The sequence below is a fragment of the Triturus cristatus genome, chromosome 9 (genome assembly GCF_964204655.1).
Source record: "Triturus cristatus chromosome 9, aTriCri1.1, whole genome shotgun sequence".
NCBI classification, from domain to species: domain Eukaryota; kingdom Metazoa; phylum Chordata; class Amphibia; order Caudata; family Salamandridae; genus Triturus; species Triturus cristatus.
In genome coordinates this window covers 1,094,685,730-1,094,706,160 of record NC_140592.1, presented here as the reverse complement: position 1 = coordinate 1,094,706,160, position 20,431 = coordinate 1,094,685,730, and the positions used below count along the sequence as shown (strand labels likewise).

General features: G+C 43.0%; 1 protein-coding gene across 2 annotated transcripts in view; it reads left to right on the top strand.

Moving 5' to 3' along the window:
- The window catches only part of ABHD12B (abhydrolase domain containing 12B), a 259,208-nt gene that overhangs the window by 169,386 nt on the left and 69,391 nt on the right, over window positions 1-20,431 (top strand). For both annotated transcript variants that reach the window (XM_085626980.1, XM_085626979.1), the window contains 2 exons: window positions 11,522-11,559; window positions 15,262-15,341. In XM_085626980.1, coding sequence (XP_085483106.1) covers window positions 11,522-11,559; window positions 15,262-15,341 — 118 coding nt within the window. The remainder of the gene's footprint in view (window positions 1-11,521; window positions 11,560-15,261; window positions 15,342-20,431) is intronic.

Here is a 20,431-nt window from a genome sequence, read left to right as displayed (position 1 = left end):
AATCAATCAGTTAATACAATTCAATTCAATACTCATCATTTTCACCATTTTATCCTGATTGACCTCCTAAAACCAAAAAACAGATTGTTAGTTGGTACTGCCTCATCAAACATAAGGTGAACCATTAACCTCAACTGATCTTGGAATATTTTAGAGTTGGTTTTAAGCATGAGCTAATCTCTGATCATCTTGTATACTCTAGCTCATAAGTTACACAAGTTAGCTAATCCTCTTAATGGAGTAAAAAACTCATGAAAATATTTCTGAGTTTTTTGATACATGTGTAAAAGTTGTATTTCCCTCAAGTTATGCTTGTACTTTGTTTAAATCTTTCCTCCTATCTTGCCATGGCCTCATCAAAATCACTGAATTATCCTGAACCCTTCACTGGTATCAGTTTAAGTAAATATTGTAATGCCTCTTGGCCCTCTGAGCCTAAACAATGCAATTGTATACTTTCTAGCTTTCTATTGGCATTCTTTGAGCCTCTGTGGCTACTATGGTCTTATTCACATAGGTACATTTACACATCTAGATTCAATACAAGTGAATTTACTCTTACTGTTTTGAGTAACTTTTTTACCATTGGCTATTCACCATTTACATATGTAAAGTTACTCAAATGTATCTACTTGTATGTCACCTCCCCTTGAATTGAAAGGGTCAAGCTTATGTTAGGAGTGTAAATTTACTGCTTGTACATTTTCACACATATGTTATTGTATAACAAAATATAAAAATACTACTGCATTTTTAACTTAAATTCAATTAAATAGTTTTTCGTAATATTTACACATATACAATCCCGCAAAGTATAAAAGATATCATTATTTATTATGTTGTAAGAGTTATTAAGATTCAGGCATAGAAGTAATTTCAAGAATTTGATATTTGTATTTTAAATGTTTATATTTATTAAAGCTAAAATAAGTTTATTTAGTTTAACATTAAGTCACTGCCTCCATTATCTTCTGTGGGAGGGTGTTGCAGTACCAGTGGTTGGCCATGTATGATGCTGGATTTACTCCGGCTCTGAGCTGGTGTACATTTATTACTGTTTTGGATCATTTTTGTCTTTAAAAAATATATAGGTGCAGGTTTTGAATAGCAATGGACTTACTTTTTTGTGGGTGCGTGCATGTCCCTCCCTTAACTACTCCTTAACCCTCCCTCCACCTTTAAAGGGAGCAAGACTTTAAGGGAGGGCTATAAGGCTATTAGAACATTCCGCCACACAAGGGCAGAATTTTCTGCCTCACGGAGCCCGAGGGTTTGAGGCTCCATGATGCCTTTGTTCACAGCAACAGCTGTGAAGGATCACATTGAAATGCTGAAGTTCCAGGCTTCTACCGGCTATTAGAAGCCCGTAGCACTCCATGGTTTTCAGTAAAGCTCCCAACATTCCATTGTTCTAATAATGCATATACCTACTACATGTGTGGAAATCTTCGCAGTCGGAGATCTTTGTACATTAAAGGTAGGTGAGGTGGATGAACCTCCACATCTAAGTTAGTGTACAACATTTTGTTGTGCATTAATAGTAGTACTGCAGTACTACTAAACATACTACTAAACCTTTTTGAGAACAGGTCCCTCAATTAGTTAAAAATCCTTTTCCCACCTTTTCCATGAAAGAGGAGCGGTACCTTTGCACTGTATTTTTGTAATGTAGTGGATCAAATTGCATGTTGCAATTTTAGAAGTGTAGTAGTTTAATATGAAATGTAATTCGGAAGGCAAGTATTACACAGTTATATATGCATGTAAAGGAGATAAGAATAGAAACACAAATGCACTTAATGTAATACGTTTTAACCATGTGCGCATATCACAGATGTGTGGATGGCAGTATGCATCCATTCATTAAACCTGCACATGCACATAGAATAGAATTCTGTGGGCAGGCAATTATTTATTGCATGCACATCGCAGATATGTTGTTAATGGCATGCAGTATTGTGCACATCACAGATTAGAAAAGATTAAAAGCTGGCCGTCGATTAAATCCACCTATTGGTAATAAATGAGACAGGTTAGTGAGCGATGTTGATCATGGACCCACCTACTGAGAGAAAAACGCAGGTATACTAGACCTGCATGCGCAACACTGAAGAATATAACAGATGTTTCACATTTTCCACAAAGTTGATAAAACTAGAAAATTTCTGGTCCACAGCTAGATGTCCTGACGGCGTGAGTCACTGTTTAAATTAGATAAATACATTTTCTGCCAGGTGACACAGGAGAAGGTGTGGAGAACAGCAATGCTTCTCTCCCCAGTAGAATGCCAAGACGTGCATTGTGATGTGGTAGACACATGGAAAGTCTGTGGAGGGATGAATGGATCCAGCTTAATCTCCTTCCACCAGGGAGGCAGAGACTTTTGAAGCATGGGCAAAGTGGACGGTAGCCTAGGGCCCCTGATAGGCTCTATTCTGCAGACAGTTCTGTTCTGATGACCTTAATATGATTCCTAAACATATAGGGCCTCGTTACGATGTCCTGACATTGTTGCAAAATCGAGACCGACTGACCTCCGGTCAGCAGCCAGTCGCACACTCCCATTTCCCTATGGGAGCCTGTGCTGCAGTCGGAAACCAGCCGCAGCACAAGCTTCCATAGAGAAATGGGAGTTTTTGTTAATCCCTTCACCGAGTGGCCGGCACCGTAGATACCACACTGTGCCTGCCACTCAGTGCAGGGATTGACAGGGGGGCACCATATGTGCCATCCAGGCCCAAAACCGGAGGCCGCTGCAGCAAGGGGGGCCCTGCTAAGAGCCCCCAAAGTCACTTTCCCACAGGCTTTTCATGTCGGAAAGACCGACATGAAAAACCTGTGGGAAACCGACATCGTAATGCCGATGGCTGAAACACCGTCCTTAAGAGATTACATGCTGGTTCTGGCTGGCCGACGGGCTCCTTGAGCCCTTCTGAAGCCAGCCAGAATGACCGACCAGTTTCACTTTCGACCGCCGTCATTGTAATATGCGGTCAAAAGTGAAACCAAAGATGTCAGTAGGAAAGCCTCCGACCACAGTTCGAAGGTTTTTCGACCAACATCTAAATGAGAGCCATATGGTTTTAAATACTGTTTTCCTGGTGTATGAGACTCTATTATAAACTTTTTGCAGAAAATTGTTGTGTTTATGTTTCATGCAAAAACCCTAAAAAAGTTGTTTTCAGATCGAAACAGGATCTCACATATGAGAAATTGGAGGGTGTCACAGAGATTATTTGAAATAATATTAGTGCGCTGCTGCTGTGTTACAGTATTGGAAACACATTGTACAATCCCTGAATATTAGATGGAAACGCAGTTAGAATTTGGACCAGTCTATCTGTGCACTGTCAGTGACCTCACCAAAGAGCCCATGAAAAGGATAAAATTGGATCATAAATTCAAAGCTGTTTCGAACAGGGGCCCCCAAAATAGTTTGGCCCATAGCCCCCACAATCCTTAAGATGTCCCTGCAGGGAAGGTAACAAACTTGGGGGAGATAGCAGCGGAAGGGAGGGAGGAAACTGGGTATGGTGAAAGAGGGGAAAAAAAGAAAACCAGTCAAAAACTATCTTTCATATATATGAAAACTGGAAACTGAATGGGTCGGTGAGCCTCAATTACCTAGAAGATGCCATTCATCAAAGATCTGAACTATGAATGTGATTGGGCTCTTAAGCCCAAGGAGATGCAGCTTCCTATTTCAATACTTAAGAATACCTGAGAACCTAACTATAACACAAATTAAGGGTGAACAAGCTGTAATTTCATTTTAGATTCCGCCATAAAAAAATCAGAAATGGAACAGGTTATTAAAAATTTGCCAGTAGGCGGACACCTGGCCCGGATGGTTTTCAATCTGAAATTTTAAAAAAACATTTTAATTTTAATAATATTTACGTCTCAGGGATAACCACAACACTTAAAAGGAAGGACTCTTGTGCATTTTTTCCAAAGTGCAAAATAATCCATTGCATAATGACACATATAGACTCGCAATGTTCCTAAACACAGATTACAAAATCTTAATGAAAATACTGGTTAATCATCTGACAGGAGGGTTGTGGGACCAGATCAAACAGGCTTTATTCCTGGACGAAAACTGGCAGTCCTAACTCATTTCTTATTGAAAGAAAATTTATATTTCTCTGACAATAACAGAACAGGTGTAATTACCTTCTTGGATAAAAAGAAAGCATTTGACCTGATGAACTGGGAATTCTTGTGGACCATACTGAAGAATATTAGAATATAGTTCCAGTTTATCAGGTCACTACCTCGCTTATACACAGGTGTTTGGACCCGTCCTATAATAAACGGTATTCTGGAGGAAAAGATTTAGAACTATTGTGGAAATAGTCAGAGATGTACCGGATCGTCATTATTATTTGTGCTCTTTATACAGTTTGTTGCGGCACAAGCTACACAACTCTCTATGAGGGAGAAAATTAGGCTTTATGCCAATGATGTGGCTTTGTACTCAAAAGATGAAAAAAATAATATTGAAAGAGGTTTTAATACAATAGAGGAGTTTTCTGTTGTTTCATGCAAAGAAACTTATGTTAGGAAAATGGGAAATTCTTCAGCTTGGCACTGCATCTGAAAATGTACCTTGTGATCAGAGCACTGGCCAGCATGAATCCATGGAATCTGTATAAGCATGAATATTTCCAAGCTTTCCATGCTAAGTTACATTTTGCTGATCACTTAAACCAAGAGCCAAACTAAATAATGGGATATAATCCCAATTAGGTTCATAGGTAGAATCAATATCTTTAAAATTGGGGGGGCTGTTTGGGCTCAAGCAGGGGTGCAGGGAGGGGGGAGTTGTTGTTCTGGGATTGTGGGGGAGGGGGGTTGTTGGGGATGGTTGTTTTTTTGTTTTGCAAGGCAATGTGAAGTTTTCTGCTGAACTCTCCGGGTTGTGCTCTCCGTGATGTGGGTATCATGTGCGGGAGTGGGATGGGGGGTAGGGGATTGAGAATCCTTTCGTGGAATGTGAACGGTCTGGGGGACAGGATCAAGCGCGGGGTGGTGTTGCAGTTCTTGAAACGAGCCTCGCCCGACATTGTTTTCCTGCAGGAGACACATTTGATTGGGAACTCCTTCCAGGCCCTAAATAGGAGGGGCTATCGCCTTGCCGCTCACTCTGGTTTTACTTCTGGCTCTAGGGGAGTGGGCATTCTGGTTAGGGCCTCTCTCCCATTGGAAGTGGACGAAGTGCTTCACGATGATAGGGGGCGATATGTGGCGCTGGTGGGGAGATGGGAGGGCAGGACTGTGTCGCTCGTGGCTGTGTATGTACCTCCGGGGTTACAAACGGCTACGTTTGCTGATTTGGGGCGTTTGGTCCTGGGACTCCCTGGGGGGGTTTTGGTGTTGGGTGGTGATTTTAATGCCGTTGTCTCCGGTTTGGAGGACTGTCACCCTCCCAGGGATCTCCCTAGGGCTCAGGCCTGGTTGGGTGGTTTTTTGGACACTTTGGGACTTGTAGATTGCTGGAGATTGATGCATCCGGGACAGGCGCAATACGCCTTTCACTCGGGGGCCCATGGGAGTCTCTCTAGACTTGACTATATGCTTATGCCGGTGACCCAAGCTGGAATGATTGGGGAGGTGCGTCATTTAGCCCGAGGTATCTCTGACCATTCCCCTCTATGGTTGCAGCTGAGGGTAGTCTCTGGGGCAGAGGGGAGAGTGGCACCCATTAACACCTGGTATCTCCGTAACCCTAAGATCCGCGCGGAGTTGGTCAAGTCCACTGATCACTACTTTACTGATAACGTGGGGTCGGTGTCGTCGGCCGTCTCCCTATGGGAGGCTTATAAGGTGGTGGTCAGGGGGCAGGCCTTGTCCCTTATCTCCCATACTAAGAAGTGCGAGAGAGCGGAGGTGGTCCGCCTGGAAGCGGAAATAGCTGTAATGGAGGAGGACTTGGAGAGTGGGGTCACTGAGGAGAAATTGCATGTTCTCAGCCTCAAACAGTCAGATTACAGAGCGTTAGTCACGGAAGGGGCTAAAGAGATGAGTAGAGAGCAGCAAGGGCGGTTGTATGATGTGGGGGATAAGGCCGGAAAACTGATCGCTTGGTTGGATAGGAAGGAGAGAGCTAGCAGGGTGGTGCCCGTTGTGGAGAGGAGTGATGGAGTGCGTGTGACTGACCCGGTTGAGATCGTTGACTGCTTCGCAGCTCATTTCCGCGGAGTATACTCTCCGGTCTCGTTGCGATCGGAGGAGGATTCCCAGAGCCTGCTTAGAGACATCGCATTGCCAACCCTATCGGAGGCCGACGCGGTGTTGATGGAGGCGAAGTTGTCGTCAGATGAGATCGCTTTGGCCACTCGTTCGATTGCTTCGGGTAAAACGGTGGGTCCCAATGGTCTTCCCATCGAACTCTACAAGTTGCGTCCCGATAAGATAGCACCATATCTTCGAGACATGTTTTTGGCGGCACGTGCGGCGGGCTTCCTCCCCCCTGACCAACGCCTCGCCAGCATAGTTGTGATACACAAAGAGGGGAAGCCGCGAGATCGCTGCGCCTCCTATAGGCCCATTTCGCTGTTGAACGCAGAACCCAAAATTCTGGCTAAAGTGTTGGCTAACCGACTGGTTCGGGTCGTGGGCGACTTGATTCATCAGGATCAGTCTGGTTTTATACCCCATCGGAATACCGCTCTAAATCTGAGGCGGTTACACGGCGTGCTTGCTAGAGCGGAATTCATACGTGAGCCGGCCATCTTGGCATCTTTGGATTCTACTATGGCATTCAACACTTTGGAGTGGCCATATATTTGGGCCGTGTTGGCGAAATTTGGGTTCGGCCCGGAGTTTATTGGTTGGGTAAAATTACTATACGCTGACCCACTGGCTCAGGTGGTAGTGAATGGTAGGGTGTCGGCTCCCTTCGCTCTGGGGAGAGGTACGCGGCAGGGGTGTCCGCTATCACCCCTTCTCTTTGCACTTTCTTTGCAGCCTCTCGCCGCCTGGTTGCGTTGGGAGCCGTCGTTGCGAGGCATTAGATGGACGCCGGAATTCGAAGACCGTGTCTCCCTTTACGCGGATGATATCCTTCTGTATCTCACGTCTCCCCGGCAGTCGCTAATTGTATTGGTGGACGTGCTGAATTCTTTTGGCCGCAACTCCGGCCTGGTCATCAACTGGGCCAAGTCGTGCGTCTACGTCCTCTCGGGGGATGCCCCCCTGCTGCCGCGGGGTTGCCCAGCTCAGATTGTTACCCTGGGGTTCAAATATTTGGGAATCTTTATCTCACTGGACCCCGCGGTTCGCTATGAGCGAAACCTTCTGCCTCCCCTCCAGCGATTGAAGGCCGACGTAGCGAGATGGCGACGACTTCCGCTCTCGCCGCTCGGACGGGCGGCATTGTTTAAAAAGATGTCGCTGCCTCGTTTCTTGTATGCCTTGCAAAATACTCTTGATGTCGTGCCGGCCCGTTATTTCCGGGAGGTGGAGGGTCTTCAGCGCCAACTGTTTTGGGACGGGCGGCCGCGGATTGCTCTAGCCAAGTTGACGCTCCCTTGGTATGATGGGGGTGTCGCCCTCCCCGATATTAAACGATACTATTGGGCGTCTCAGTTGGCGGCGGTGAACCACGGGATATATGGTCCTGCCTTTAACCCGGCCTTTGAGATGGATAAACTCCTGCTTCCGGGTGGAGACTATAATAGGGCGCTGTACTCGGTGACCCAGGACACGCGGTTGACGGGACCCACGCGGGTGGCGGTGCACGTGTGGCACGCGGCGAATGCTGCGATGGGGTGGAGGGATCGCTTGACTCGGGCGACGCCGTTGTATGCTTCTGGGCGGTTGGGCTGTTTGTGGAGATCGAAAGGCTTTGAGAAATGGGATATGATTGGTATATGTGAGGTGGGTGATCTGTGGGCGAAGGGAGCTTTCAAAACGTTCGAAATGCTTAAAATTTAATATAAATTAAACGATAGAGAGTACTTCCGGTATGCTCAAGTCTACCATGCACTTTGTTCGGTCTTTCCGGATGCTACTGCTATCCCCGAGTATTCCCCACTGGAGGATAGAGTGTTGGATGGCTATGTGCCCGACAGCACTATTTCCCTGATTTATAAGAAACTTATTAACGATCGTGCGGACGTGCTGCTCCGTTTGAGGGAGGCGTGGACGGGCGATGGCTTGGAATTGGATGATGAGGACTGGGTATCGGCGGTGGCCTCCCCGAAAGAGGTGGCGATCCCGGCCCGCCTACGGTTTGTACAGCTGAAGATCCTCCATAGAGTGTATGTCACAGGGCCCGGTTTGCTGCGTATGGGTTATTCGATGGATGGATTGTGTAAGCATGGATGTGGCCTGCCGGGCACGTTCCTTCATATCTTGTGGGAATGTTCGGAGGTTGTGCGATTCTGGAACGGTATCCACACCGTAATGGAGGGGGTCACGCATGTGGCCCTGTTGCCAGAGGCTAGGAGGTGTTTGTTGAATGTCTGGGAACCGAATGATTGTAATGCGGCACAGACGCAGTGGGTGACCTTGGGGTATATGGTGGCTAAGCGTAACATTGCACAGTTATGGGGCTCCCCGAGGCCGCCCACGATTGATGTATGGAAGGAGAATATGGACTGGTGTATGTTTAGGGAAAAGAAGGCGTATGTGGCGAGAGGTAAGCCAGGGAAATGGACTAGGGTATGGGGTCCGTGGAATCTATATCGGGGACGTATCTGCACCCCGCCTCTGCCATTAGAGGTCGATATTGCGCTGACCCCCTAGCCGCGCGTTCCGCGGGAGGGCTTGCGGTGTGCTCCATGCTTTGTTTTCCCATTGCCCCCCTCTACAGCTTCCGGACAGGAACTGCTTTGGACACTATATGTTATTCCCCGTCCCGGGAAGAGCACGCTGCTACTTCGGACTCTCATTGCCTTGAGTGTGTTTTATATTTAATACAAAATGAAACTGTTGTTTTCAATTGCTCCTGCTCCTGGCCTATGGCCCCGGCCTGTTATATGTGCTTACGAACTGCCGGGCGCCTTGCCTATGGTTCGACGGATTGTGTGGCGTTACACTGCGGGCCCTCGGGCTCTATGGCGGCCGGCCCTGGTGGTTGTAGGCCCTTGTTTGTATTTTATTGTGTGCTAACGGTTTCGAATAAAAAAAATTTAAAAAAATATCTTTAAAATTACAATTCTGCTCGAAGGCCTTTTTCGTTTTCATATCATCCTATTTTATGTGTCCAAATTGTTTTTCAAAAAGCTAAATGCAGTGCTAGTAGACTGGAAGAAACGTTGCTGCACACAGTTAGATGGAGTGAGCACTCCCAGAAATAGAGATATAATATGTGGCCACCTGTTCGGAATATCGGAAAAGATTGAACAATCCAGTATGAGCAAAGGCGATCGACAACATCCTGATGGAAGCTGTGATAGGTGTTGGTATCAAAGGATTCATATTCAAATTTGGCTATCCAAAATGTTAAAAAATTTCATATTCGTATGTCAGACTTTTGGTGCCATTTGTAAGCAGCTGAAAATCCGTAAATACCACCAATTGACACCATTGTGGGAAAATGATATGAACCATAGTGTGTTAAGTTTTAATAGCAAAAATCAGGGATAACAGCAATAGGAGAGCTATTGAAAGATTGACACTATTAAATCTTTCCTGAGCATTCAGGCTGCACATGATCTTCCTATTGGAGAAACCTTTTTCAAATATTTACAACTGTGGAGTGGCTTTTTTCTGTCATGGATTCCTAGGAACTGGAGACGATGCCAATGTACACTGCATATGCTGTACAAATATAATAAAACACACAAGATGATGGACGGAATGTTGCACATTGGCAAAACATTCACCCCCAGTCACAGATCTGGGTTTAATCCATCGTTATTTTGCTCACAACGCCACCCCAGTTCAGACACGGCCATATGCAAATCAGTCTTGACGTGGCGTAGTTAGCACGGGACCCACGTCAAGGGCATACTCTTCCCGATGGATTTAGGCCCAGATCTCTGTACTGGGGTGAATGTATGACATTGTTCTGCATTCTGTCTATCAACTGTTGTTTTTGCATTTGTCACCCCGAGTGGGAAGGGTATGCCCAGACGTGGGTCCTGTGCTCTCCATGCCGCTGGAATCAAGCTATCCTGACTGAAGAGGGGTGAAACCCCGAAACCGGTCCTAGGATGCTTGTTTCCAGTCCAGGGAGGACCTGGCTTGGCAGTTCGGGCTGGACTGTACCCATGAGGCACAGGGTCAAGACTGATTTGCATATGGCTAGGTTCAAACTGTAACGACATGGTGAGCAAAAAAACGATGGATTTAGGCCCAGATCTCTGTACTGGGGTGAATGTATGACATTGTTCTGCATTCTGTCCATCAACTGTTGTTTTTGCATTTGTACAAATATAATGGCAACATGGGAATTACAATATTTCTGGTAGCATGTGCAGGCTTGTTTAAGTGAACTGGCTAGCCAAAGGGTGGTAAGTCGTGCTAAAACCGCCCATCATAGTTATATTGACAGTGCCTATAGCCACCTCGTCTAAGACAGCGTATTTATTATTCTTTGGTTTTGAAGACTAATTGCTAAAACAAATGGAACGATACAAAATCTCCCACGAGTGAAGGGTGTAGATGAAGAATATTGCTGGTCAGGAAAGATGTTACTAGGTCAGAAACAAATTATCGGATAAAAATGAGTTAAGTGTGGGGACCATACTTCGCAAGGATCACTGATTCTAAGCCAAGGTTGGATCTTTGAACAAGGCAGAAAAGGAAAGGTGATGAGGGAGCATATGATGCATCTCTTTATTGAAATAGACAACTAAGATCTTGAGCACCTGATCTTGATGATGGAAAGATGATTAAAGAATTAACATTAAAATCTACACATCCATCTCTAAGGTTATTTCACATTTTATTACGTCAGGCGATAGAGACCGGCAGTGTTTTGAGTAGGCAAACTCTAAGCATATCTGTACTGTTCTATAGCTTTAGAACAGAACAACACTTGGTCAAAGATGAACTGTATTGTAATAAGATAATTTTTGACTTGATAACTTTTTTAAAAAAATGAATACCTTGGCAACTTCACCAGAGCGATAATCATTATGTTCTTTTTACTCTCCAGAACACCGATAAAATCAGTGCAGTTTTATGCACTACTCTTATCTAAATGTGCCTTGGAGTGATGACAGTAACTCTTATCTACGTAAGAGTCATGGAGTGATGTCAGTGTGTTAAGTTCCCTGTGTATAAAGCCTTTTTGGCATGAACAGATGTTTGGTGATTTTTCATTAAACATGATCCGGCGACTGCCATGCAATTCTGATTCCAGGTACAGCTAAGAGGGAGTTTAAATTGCTGAAAAAGTATAGTTGATATCACAAAATACGTACAGGCTATTTTGCTAGTCAGATTTAGAGAACCCATCCCAAACCTAGAAAAAGTTGTAAATTGGTCATTTTTGAAATTATTGAAACATATTTTTAGATGTATTGAACTTGTATTCTGAATTTTCACTTCTCTTTCTTCATAGAGTTGCGACAAATGTAGGAAGATCACTGGAAGGAAAAGGTAATTATAAATATGTTTTCATTCTATAGGATTTAGAAAACATAAACTATGTTTTTATTTTTCATGGCTGTAACCATGACTCAAAATAAAATACATTGCACAGCTGTGTTTTGCAACACTGTCTTTGGCTGGAATGTGGGCACTTGATTGAGACATGTGGGCCCGGTGGAGAGAAGACAAACTCTGTGAAGAGACAGGAACTTGCCTGATAGTGGCCTCTGTACACCCATGACCTTAGTTCTCCTCTCAATATGAACATAATGCAAACAATTGGGTGGACAAGAATGGGTATTGGGAGATATATAAACCTCCTGATCACTACTAGACTATTGTGTTCTCCAATGGGTGCAGGGGAGACTCTCTTGCATCTGAAACGTAACCTAGTCCTAAAGGAGGATTCCAGCCTACTTCCCTACTGAAAGAACAGCTAATTGATAGAGGTTGTCAGACATGTTGGTGAGTTTAGGATGACATTGGTTTCAAACTAAGGTCATGAAAGCAACTGATTAATGAAAAAGTTAATCTGAGGATGAGGAATCTGTATCTATTAAAACATTTGGACAGTCGTTACACAAACCCATCTACAAAGCATGAGTGCAGTACAGTATTGGTGCAGAGGACGTAGGATGGGGAAGTGGGGATAAACGTGGGAAGTGGATGAACTTAGAATGCACATGTATGTGAAGACAAACATTTGCAAATCCAGTAAGTCTGGCTTGCAGAACACATGCTATTTACATACCCTGCATGCATAACTACTACATATCATATTAAAGCCAGCCATATTGCCTTTTTGTAGTGCTTGCAGAGAAGCAGCAAAAATAATTGCTCTCTGTATAGAAACACATATAGGAGAAAATCATTGACTGTGACAAACAGTGTGGTGATTGAATGTACTTTTCAGATGTAAAATAGTCCCTCATGTATTCAAATAGAAACTCTTTCTAGATCACTGAAAGATACTCCAAACAGCCTACAGCATGAGATACGAGGTAAATTCTCCACTGAGTGGCGCTAAAGCCTACTCTGTGTGTACTTTAAGGAATAGCTCTTGCGTTTAGCTGCACTGCCAAAACTAATTTTTAAAAAGGGTCAAAATATTCCAGCGACTAAACTATTAATGAACATATAGAATTGTAGATGGGGATGTTTTGCACCGAGGGGTTCCGAGTGACATCAAATAGACAGCGAGAGCATTCAAAATCATCTGCCCCTGCTTTCAACTGTTATGCAGAGGTATTGGAGTAACGGAGAGACATACATAACAGAGCCTCTACTCAGTGTCCCTAATGAACAAAGAATGTGTGGCTTCATGCTAAAACACCCGCCGCTCTCAGTAGCTTCCCTTCCCTCTTCTCCTCAAGCTGTGCTCCTAGCTCTTACAGGCTCTATGAGCGCCCAACCAGAGGAGCCTGAATTTCCTTTAATGGTGCAGTGAGCTAAAAAACGGTGATGGATTAAAACCATGATCTCTTGACTTGGTAAGAGTATTCTACATCAATCAGAAACTCTGTCCATCACCACCCCCTTTTTCCCAAATCGATTTTATCCACACTCAGTGTGGGAGGGTATGCTCAGACGTGAGTCCCTTGCTCATTGCACCATCAGGATTCAGGCAAGCCGGGCCGACGAAGGCTGTGATGCCAGAAACCGGTCCCCGGAAGCTTGTTTCCTTCCCAGTATAAGAATTGGCTTGGTAGTTTGGTTTGCCCTGTTCCCATCATGCACTGGGACAGGTACAGACTAATTTGCATGTAGCCAGGTTCTGAGCTGGGATGGTGCAGTGAGCTAAAAAACGGTGATGGATTAAAACCATGATCTCTTGACTTGGTAAGAGTATTCTACATCAATCAGAAACTCTGTCCATCACCACCCCCTTTTTCCCAAATCGATTTTATCCACACTCAGTGTGGGAGGGTATGCTCAGACGTGAGTCCCTTGCTCATTGCACCATCAGGATTCAGGTAAGCCGGGCCGACGAAGGCTGTGATGCCAGAAACCGGTCCCCGGAAGCTTGTTTCCTTCCCAGTATAAGAATTGGCTTGGTAGTTTGGTTTGCCCTGTTCCCATCATGCACTGGGACAGGTACAGACTAATTTGCATGTAGCCAGGTTCTGAGCTGGGATGGTGCAGTGAGCTAAAAAACGGTGATGGATTAAAAACATGATCTCTTGACTTGGTAAGAGTATTCTACATCAATCAGAAACTCTGTCCATCACCACCCCCTTTTTCCCAAATTGAATTTCCTTTAAGACATAGCAACAGTGAATAGCAGCTTTTGTTAACAAATATTGCTACGGCATAGCAGTGTGCTATTGGATTTGAATTAAGTTATTTCCATTAGTGTCTCTCTACCAAAGCCATACATAGCAATGGAATCCCCACTTTGATGTGGGAAGGAACAACGCATCTCAGTATACATATTACAGTGTACATTGTGAGCAATGAATGCAATCGCATCATTATTTATGAGTAATTGCCTACAGATTACCAAGCTTTGGCTCTCATGTTTCAACACCAAAAGACACAGCAGTTGGTCGAACTTCACCTAAATCTTTGCAAATCAGCTCTAGTGCTGTGTATGGTAAATAGCTGTTGACAAGGCGCTGTTTCATGCAGTCGTTTTAACTTTTGGTCCAAGTGTATGGAATAGTCTTACACCCTGTTGAATGGGCCAGTGGTTCATTCCAGTTGTGGTTAGCTATTGATTGTTTTTGTACACGTTTAAGTTACGGGGCCCGAAAACAAGTGGGCTATTCAGTCCAGATATAGACGCTGTCTCCTATTACTGCATATATCAGCGTTCCGAATTTTGCAGTCATTACCGACCTTCCCCCAACCGCAGTTTTCACGCAGGTACATTTCACCAGGTGAGAACTGCTAATATTTGCTTGAGGAAAATGCATGATAAATCCCGATATGCAAAATTAAGTTGTGTAAGAACAATTTTCTCATATTATTCTCCATTTAACAAGTGCCAGTCTCTAAAAATGTGGTATTTACCGTATCCGATAGCACCTCCATCTTCAGTAGCACTGGTAGTTGGGGTTTTAGTGTTTAGAGAACATTCAGGATGATCAGTTGAAAAGAGAGGTATCTGCTACTAGCCCAAAGGCTCTGCCTCAGCTCCATCATCTGATTGTGGCAGGGATTTCTACCACCTAAACAAACATTTCAACAACATCAGACCACCTGAAGCACCTACAACATCATCCAGTCACCTCTTTGTAATTGTGGTGCTCTGCATGGTTCAGCATTACCTCTTGATGCATCTTCAGTGGGAAGAATGTGTTCTATGAAGTGCTGGTTTCAGGGGTGCTAGTGCTACCCTGGGTAATGTTTACAATTTGATTCATGATAGCCAGGTTCTACTGGCCAATAAGAGATGTTCCTGCCTGAAACACCTAACAAGCTTTAGATGCAGCCAAAGTATAATGGTCACCAGGTTCACACAATTGCTGCCATGTACTGTCTCTTAAATAAAGTGACAACATTCTAAGAGGGTATATTTTACATCTAACAAGCTCAAAGTCATACTTGGGATTTTTGATTTTTTTTTAAATTTAAAATTGTAAAAAATATTTATTCATCTGTCTTGTTAAATGCTATTCTAAAACTCTTTTTGATGAATTTAAGCATAATATTTACACATTTTGCAAATATATATGAATAAGAATAAAAAAAATTCTAATTGCTTGGAAGGAACACCAGCTGATGCAATCATCCTGGAGGCGCCATTCACCAACATTCGGGATGCAGTAGCCCATAACCCGTTTGCAAAGGTAAGTAATTACACCGCCGTTTCAGACAGTCCTGTTTCTTAGCCAGTGTTACATTTTGTGTAGCCAGGAAATAAGTTGCATTATTAATGATTTGACCGGTACAGTTATAAGTGCCATTGTAAACAGTTTTTGAATGTCTGATTTGTGTTTGGGGTTTATTGTGTGCTGTACAACAACCCTAGGAAACTCATTGACTTTTGAATTAGGATTTATTCGTTCCAAAAAAGTCTTTATTCGATTTTCATCATAAAAGACATACTATACATAATAAAATTCATATAAAATAGTTATTTCATACATAACAAGAAATGTGTACATAATAAAACCAATAAAAAAAATAAAAAAAAATATTAAATATACATATTATTGAAACACAATGACTGTACATAGTAGATAAATATAATAAACACATAGTACCTAACCCTGTAGCCATAAAAATAACAGTTATTAAAATCAACAGAATGACATATGTGACACAAGTTAGATTTTAGCCTTCCGAGACCTAAGAATCCAAGCCCAACTGACAAATTTAGCAACACCTTTAACCACAGGTTTTGAAGTGTCAAGATTTCAAAATTCTACTAGCTACCTGTGCAGAACGAGTTCTCATTAGTCGACATACGGGACGGAGCCATACAAGCCGTGGAAATAGATATGCCGGACAACAGAAAAGAAAATGATCCATGGTTTCTATCTGGTCCACACAAAAGGGGCACTTATCACTACCAAGAAGGCTCCAGCTTTTTGTTAGCCCTCGCAGTGGTAGGGAGCCCACTCTAAACTGGTGATACAGTTTACGATCAAGTTGCTTCGTAATAGTGTTCCAATATCCTTCATAGGCGGACTCATCCTTAAGAGCAAGGAACGTTACTGTCATAGAACTACCCGTAAGGGAAGCAAATCTCTTGGCCTTAATCCTGCACCAGTAAGCATCCCTGAGAACAATTTTCGAAGGGAAAACAGCTGTGTCCGGGTTTGCCCAAAGATTTCCCATCCCTATATCAGTCAACAATGATTTAATTTCAGTCAACCAAGTGATCCTATGTGAGCCCTCAAGCCCTTTAACTTCCAGTAATGCTTTGGCATAAATAGACCGTTCCGGTGTGGTCCACAGACGACGCCAAAACGCGAGGGGTCTATACCTTACCAAGTCCTCAATGGGCTGGAAACCTAAATCATATAATAATGGAATACAAGGTGTTGATTGAGGAAGCCCTATTGCAGACCTAAGAAATTTATTCTGTGCAATCTTTAATTTAGACAAATTGCTAAATCCCCACAATTCAGCACCGTACATAATGGCAGGGAGAATCTTGGAACCGTAAATCTTCATCAGGGGAGCTATAGGTTTGGTTAAAGAATAGCTATGCTCTTTCAACAAGGCTCCACCTAATTGGGCATGTTTAAGAACAAGGAGGTCTAACTGTTGCTTCCAGCTAAAATTCTCGCTGAAAGTAACCCCCAGGTAGGTAAACACAGCCGTTTGTTCCAAAATAGCACCTCCCATACGAACCTGCGCACTAACACGCCTTGGGCCATGGAAAACCATAAACTTAGTCTTCCCTACATTTATTTCCAACTCATGTTCATGGCAAAATAACTCAAAACGAGACAGGGCCAACTGCAGGCCCTGTCTTGTCTTGGAGATCAAGAGAGTATCGCCCGCGAACATGAGGAGGGGGATCTTCATACCAGCCAAAGTGGGAGCATCTGTCGGGTGATTAGAAAAATAACTTCTAACCCTGTTAATGAACAACGAAAACAGGGTAGGGGCAAGCACACACCCTTGTCGAACTCCCTTTGATACCTTAAATCTTTCTGTCACCTCCCCTGGTTTACCCCAGCGGACACGGGCATACGTGTTATCGTGGATATTTACCAGGATCGACACCATCTCTTTAGGCATACCCATCTCCAAAAGAACTTCCCATAACTTAGCCCTTGGCACAAGATCGAACGCGGACCGTAAGTCCACAAAGGCTGCAAAGAGCTTACCATCCCCGAGGAAAAACCTCCTTCCAATATAAAAGGACAACCCTAAATGCTTGGTCCTGGGTCCCTATGTGGGACCGAAACCCCGCCTGGAGGGGAGTCAAAACATTAGTTTCGATCATCCAACTCTGTATGCGACCCAGTACAAGGCGAGCTATGATTTTTTGTACTGCGTCTATAAGACTAATCGGCCGATAGTTGGCCGGGGCAGAGCGATCGCCTTTCTTATAGATTGGCAATATGTCCACCCCAAGCCACGAGTCAGGGACCAAAGCTCCACCCGCAAGGCCGTTAGCTAGCATTGTCAAGTACGGGACCCATACATCTTGTTCTTGTTTAAATAAATCAGCGGGGATACAGTCTGGTCCCGGGGCTTTGCCACTCCGAATACTTTTTAATACAGACTTCACCTCACAGGGAGTAAATTCCAAGGGGGTTTCAAATACAGGGGAAATGTAATAGAAGCGGGCTTATCGCTGACCTTAAACTGCTCCTCAAAATACGCAACCCACTGCTGGGGCTCAACATGAGTAGTGGGCCGCATATCATGGGGGCAATTGCCCCATTTAAGAAGGTGCCAAAATTGAACCATATTTCGGCCTTCACAAGCCTGGTATAAATTAGGATTTATAAATACTTCCAAGTGACGAAACCCTGGGCTTTTCTTTTTTTCTAATTCGAAAATATGACCAATGGGTTCCCATGAAACTCAAAAAATCTCTGTTTACCGTACTTTTCTCCTTTCTTTAATTCCCTCAATGTCTAACAACCACTGAACTTAGATGTTAGGTTTCATGAACAGACTATAGCTTATTACTTTGTGTAAAATCAATACCAATTTTAAACTCAAAAAAGCACTATTAATATTCAGACTCATTGAGACATTGGTACTGTAACTTTTACAAGCATTGGTAATGCCACTAGATCTTGTTTCTAACTGAAAGTGCCTCTTTAGCCCCTGATGCGGTTAGGCACTGATTAAATCATCATACACACACTATATCTCTCAGACTTGCACTCATTCATCCCTTCATTCACCCACAGACTCACTTATGCGTCCACAGTAAAAAAAAACACAATCAAACTCAACAAGCATATGCAAGATAAACTAAAAGAATAAAGGTACAAAAACTAACACATGCCACTTCCAAATTTTGGCTGGTGTGTTATTGTAAGAAAAAATTGAATTACACAGGCCGATTTGACATAGTTTTGCACCTAGTGTATAGTTATTTCAAATATGGCCCCCACATTAGAAGCAAAGCGTTGGCCATCTTGAAATGCCAAATCAATAATACACAATAGACAGAACTATTCATGATGGCTGCCTGATTTAGAAGAAAAGGCCATGCAGGATTTGATGTACTGCAGCTGGAATGAGCTGCAAGCGAGTGGTGCAGTAGCACTTTATGTGGAGTGACATTACACTTTAAAAACAAAATTAAAAACTTGAGAAGGAAATAAATCAAACCGGGCATATAAAAGGAGAACATGGAAAACTAAAAGAAAGACCCACCAGCCTGGAATTGCAGCACACTTGTTTTTGAATTTTTGAAGTGAGCTGACACACTTTCCCTTGTTTTGTGCTGTCAGTAATGTAAGTAGAGTGTGAATGACACCCTAACAGACCAATGATAGAAGAGTGTTGACCTAAAGACCTTCTAAGGATGTATATGTTTGTGTCTATATGTATGTATCTATTTTTAATGGTTTGTGTTCGATTACAAGAGCCTGGCAGACAACTAAACCTGTAAGGCTCTCCTAAAATGGTCTAGCAAGGATTATCACAATGCATATCTTCTGCCCCTGTGGTTTGTCAAATGGGAAAATCGACACCAAAACTTTTGCCTACTAAGGTAACTTGTGAGCTTAAATGTAAAAAAAATATTTTCTCCAGGTTTTGACACAGCAGAATAACAATTCAAAATTAAAGGCCAATTCGCATTAACATATGCTTTTCATAATAAATAAGTGAAGCCTTCTGCCTGTGTCATAACGTTTCATTATAGCAAAAGGTCAGAACTGGTGTAATGTTTCCTAAAGAACTAATCGGGTCTGCAGCCTTTAAAAGTGATCTGTCACCATAACACCTTTTGCCTGCTATACTGAGTGTTAGCTTTCCCATTAGACAATCATCAGGCAGACAGTCCTAAAGTTGTAAATACGTACAGATTTACAGTGGAACATTCTCCCCGATTGAAGCCTAACAAGGATTCTAAAAGTCTAATCTTCTTCCTGCAGGGTTTGTTGGGGATGTGGGGTGGTAACCGACATCAAAACTGTTGATGACTATGGTAATCTGTGAGATTCCATGTAACAAAATACCTCTGCACAGAGTTTAACACCGTGTAATAGCAGTCCACCTTGAAATGCCAGTATAGTACCAGAATAACCGGCATTTACAATTGTGCTATCATACTATCATAGCACAATTATCAACAATCTAAGTGTCTACAAGGTAAGTAAATATAGGTAAGTATAGATTAAATATGCTTAATTCTACATATATGTATCTTGATAATATCTACATATATATTCAACATTTGTAGATGTGGAGTTCAGAATAGAAAATATATAGTTACCTACATATACTTACTGTCTCGTATTTAGGCTGTCGATATTTTTTCCAAGCTATTATGGTAAGAAAATATAAAAAACTAGATTTTCTGGCATACAGTTAATAAACAGATCAGGCCTATAACCTTGATCATTTGCTTGTCCTCATCCGTTCTGCTGTATTAAGCATAAGGTTTAGAACAAGGCAAAAAGTACTAACAAGGTTTAGGACAGGGCAAAAAGTACTAGCACTCTTTTACAGTGAAAGTACACAGTTTCTGCCCAATCAAACACTGTGCTCTAGAAAATCAGCATTTGAATGGAGCCAGTCACCCCTTGTAAGTAGTACTTCTGAAAACTCTTTCTGTACATAAGGCTAGCTAGCTGTCCTGTCCCAGTTTTCACGTGTTGCACTCCTCAAAATTAATTAGAACCTTACCTGAATGAACACTAATACATGCCCTAAGTGTAGTTGAACCAATAAATAAACAAGTAACTTTGGGCCATATGTGCAAAAAGTAGGGATTGTGGTTTCCTTATTG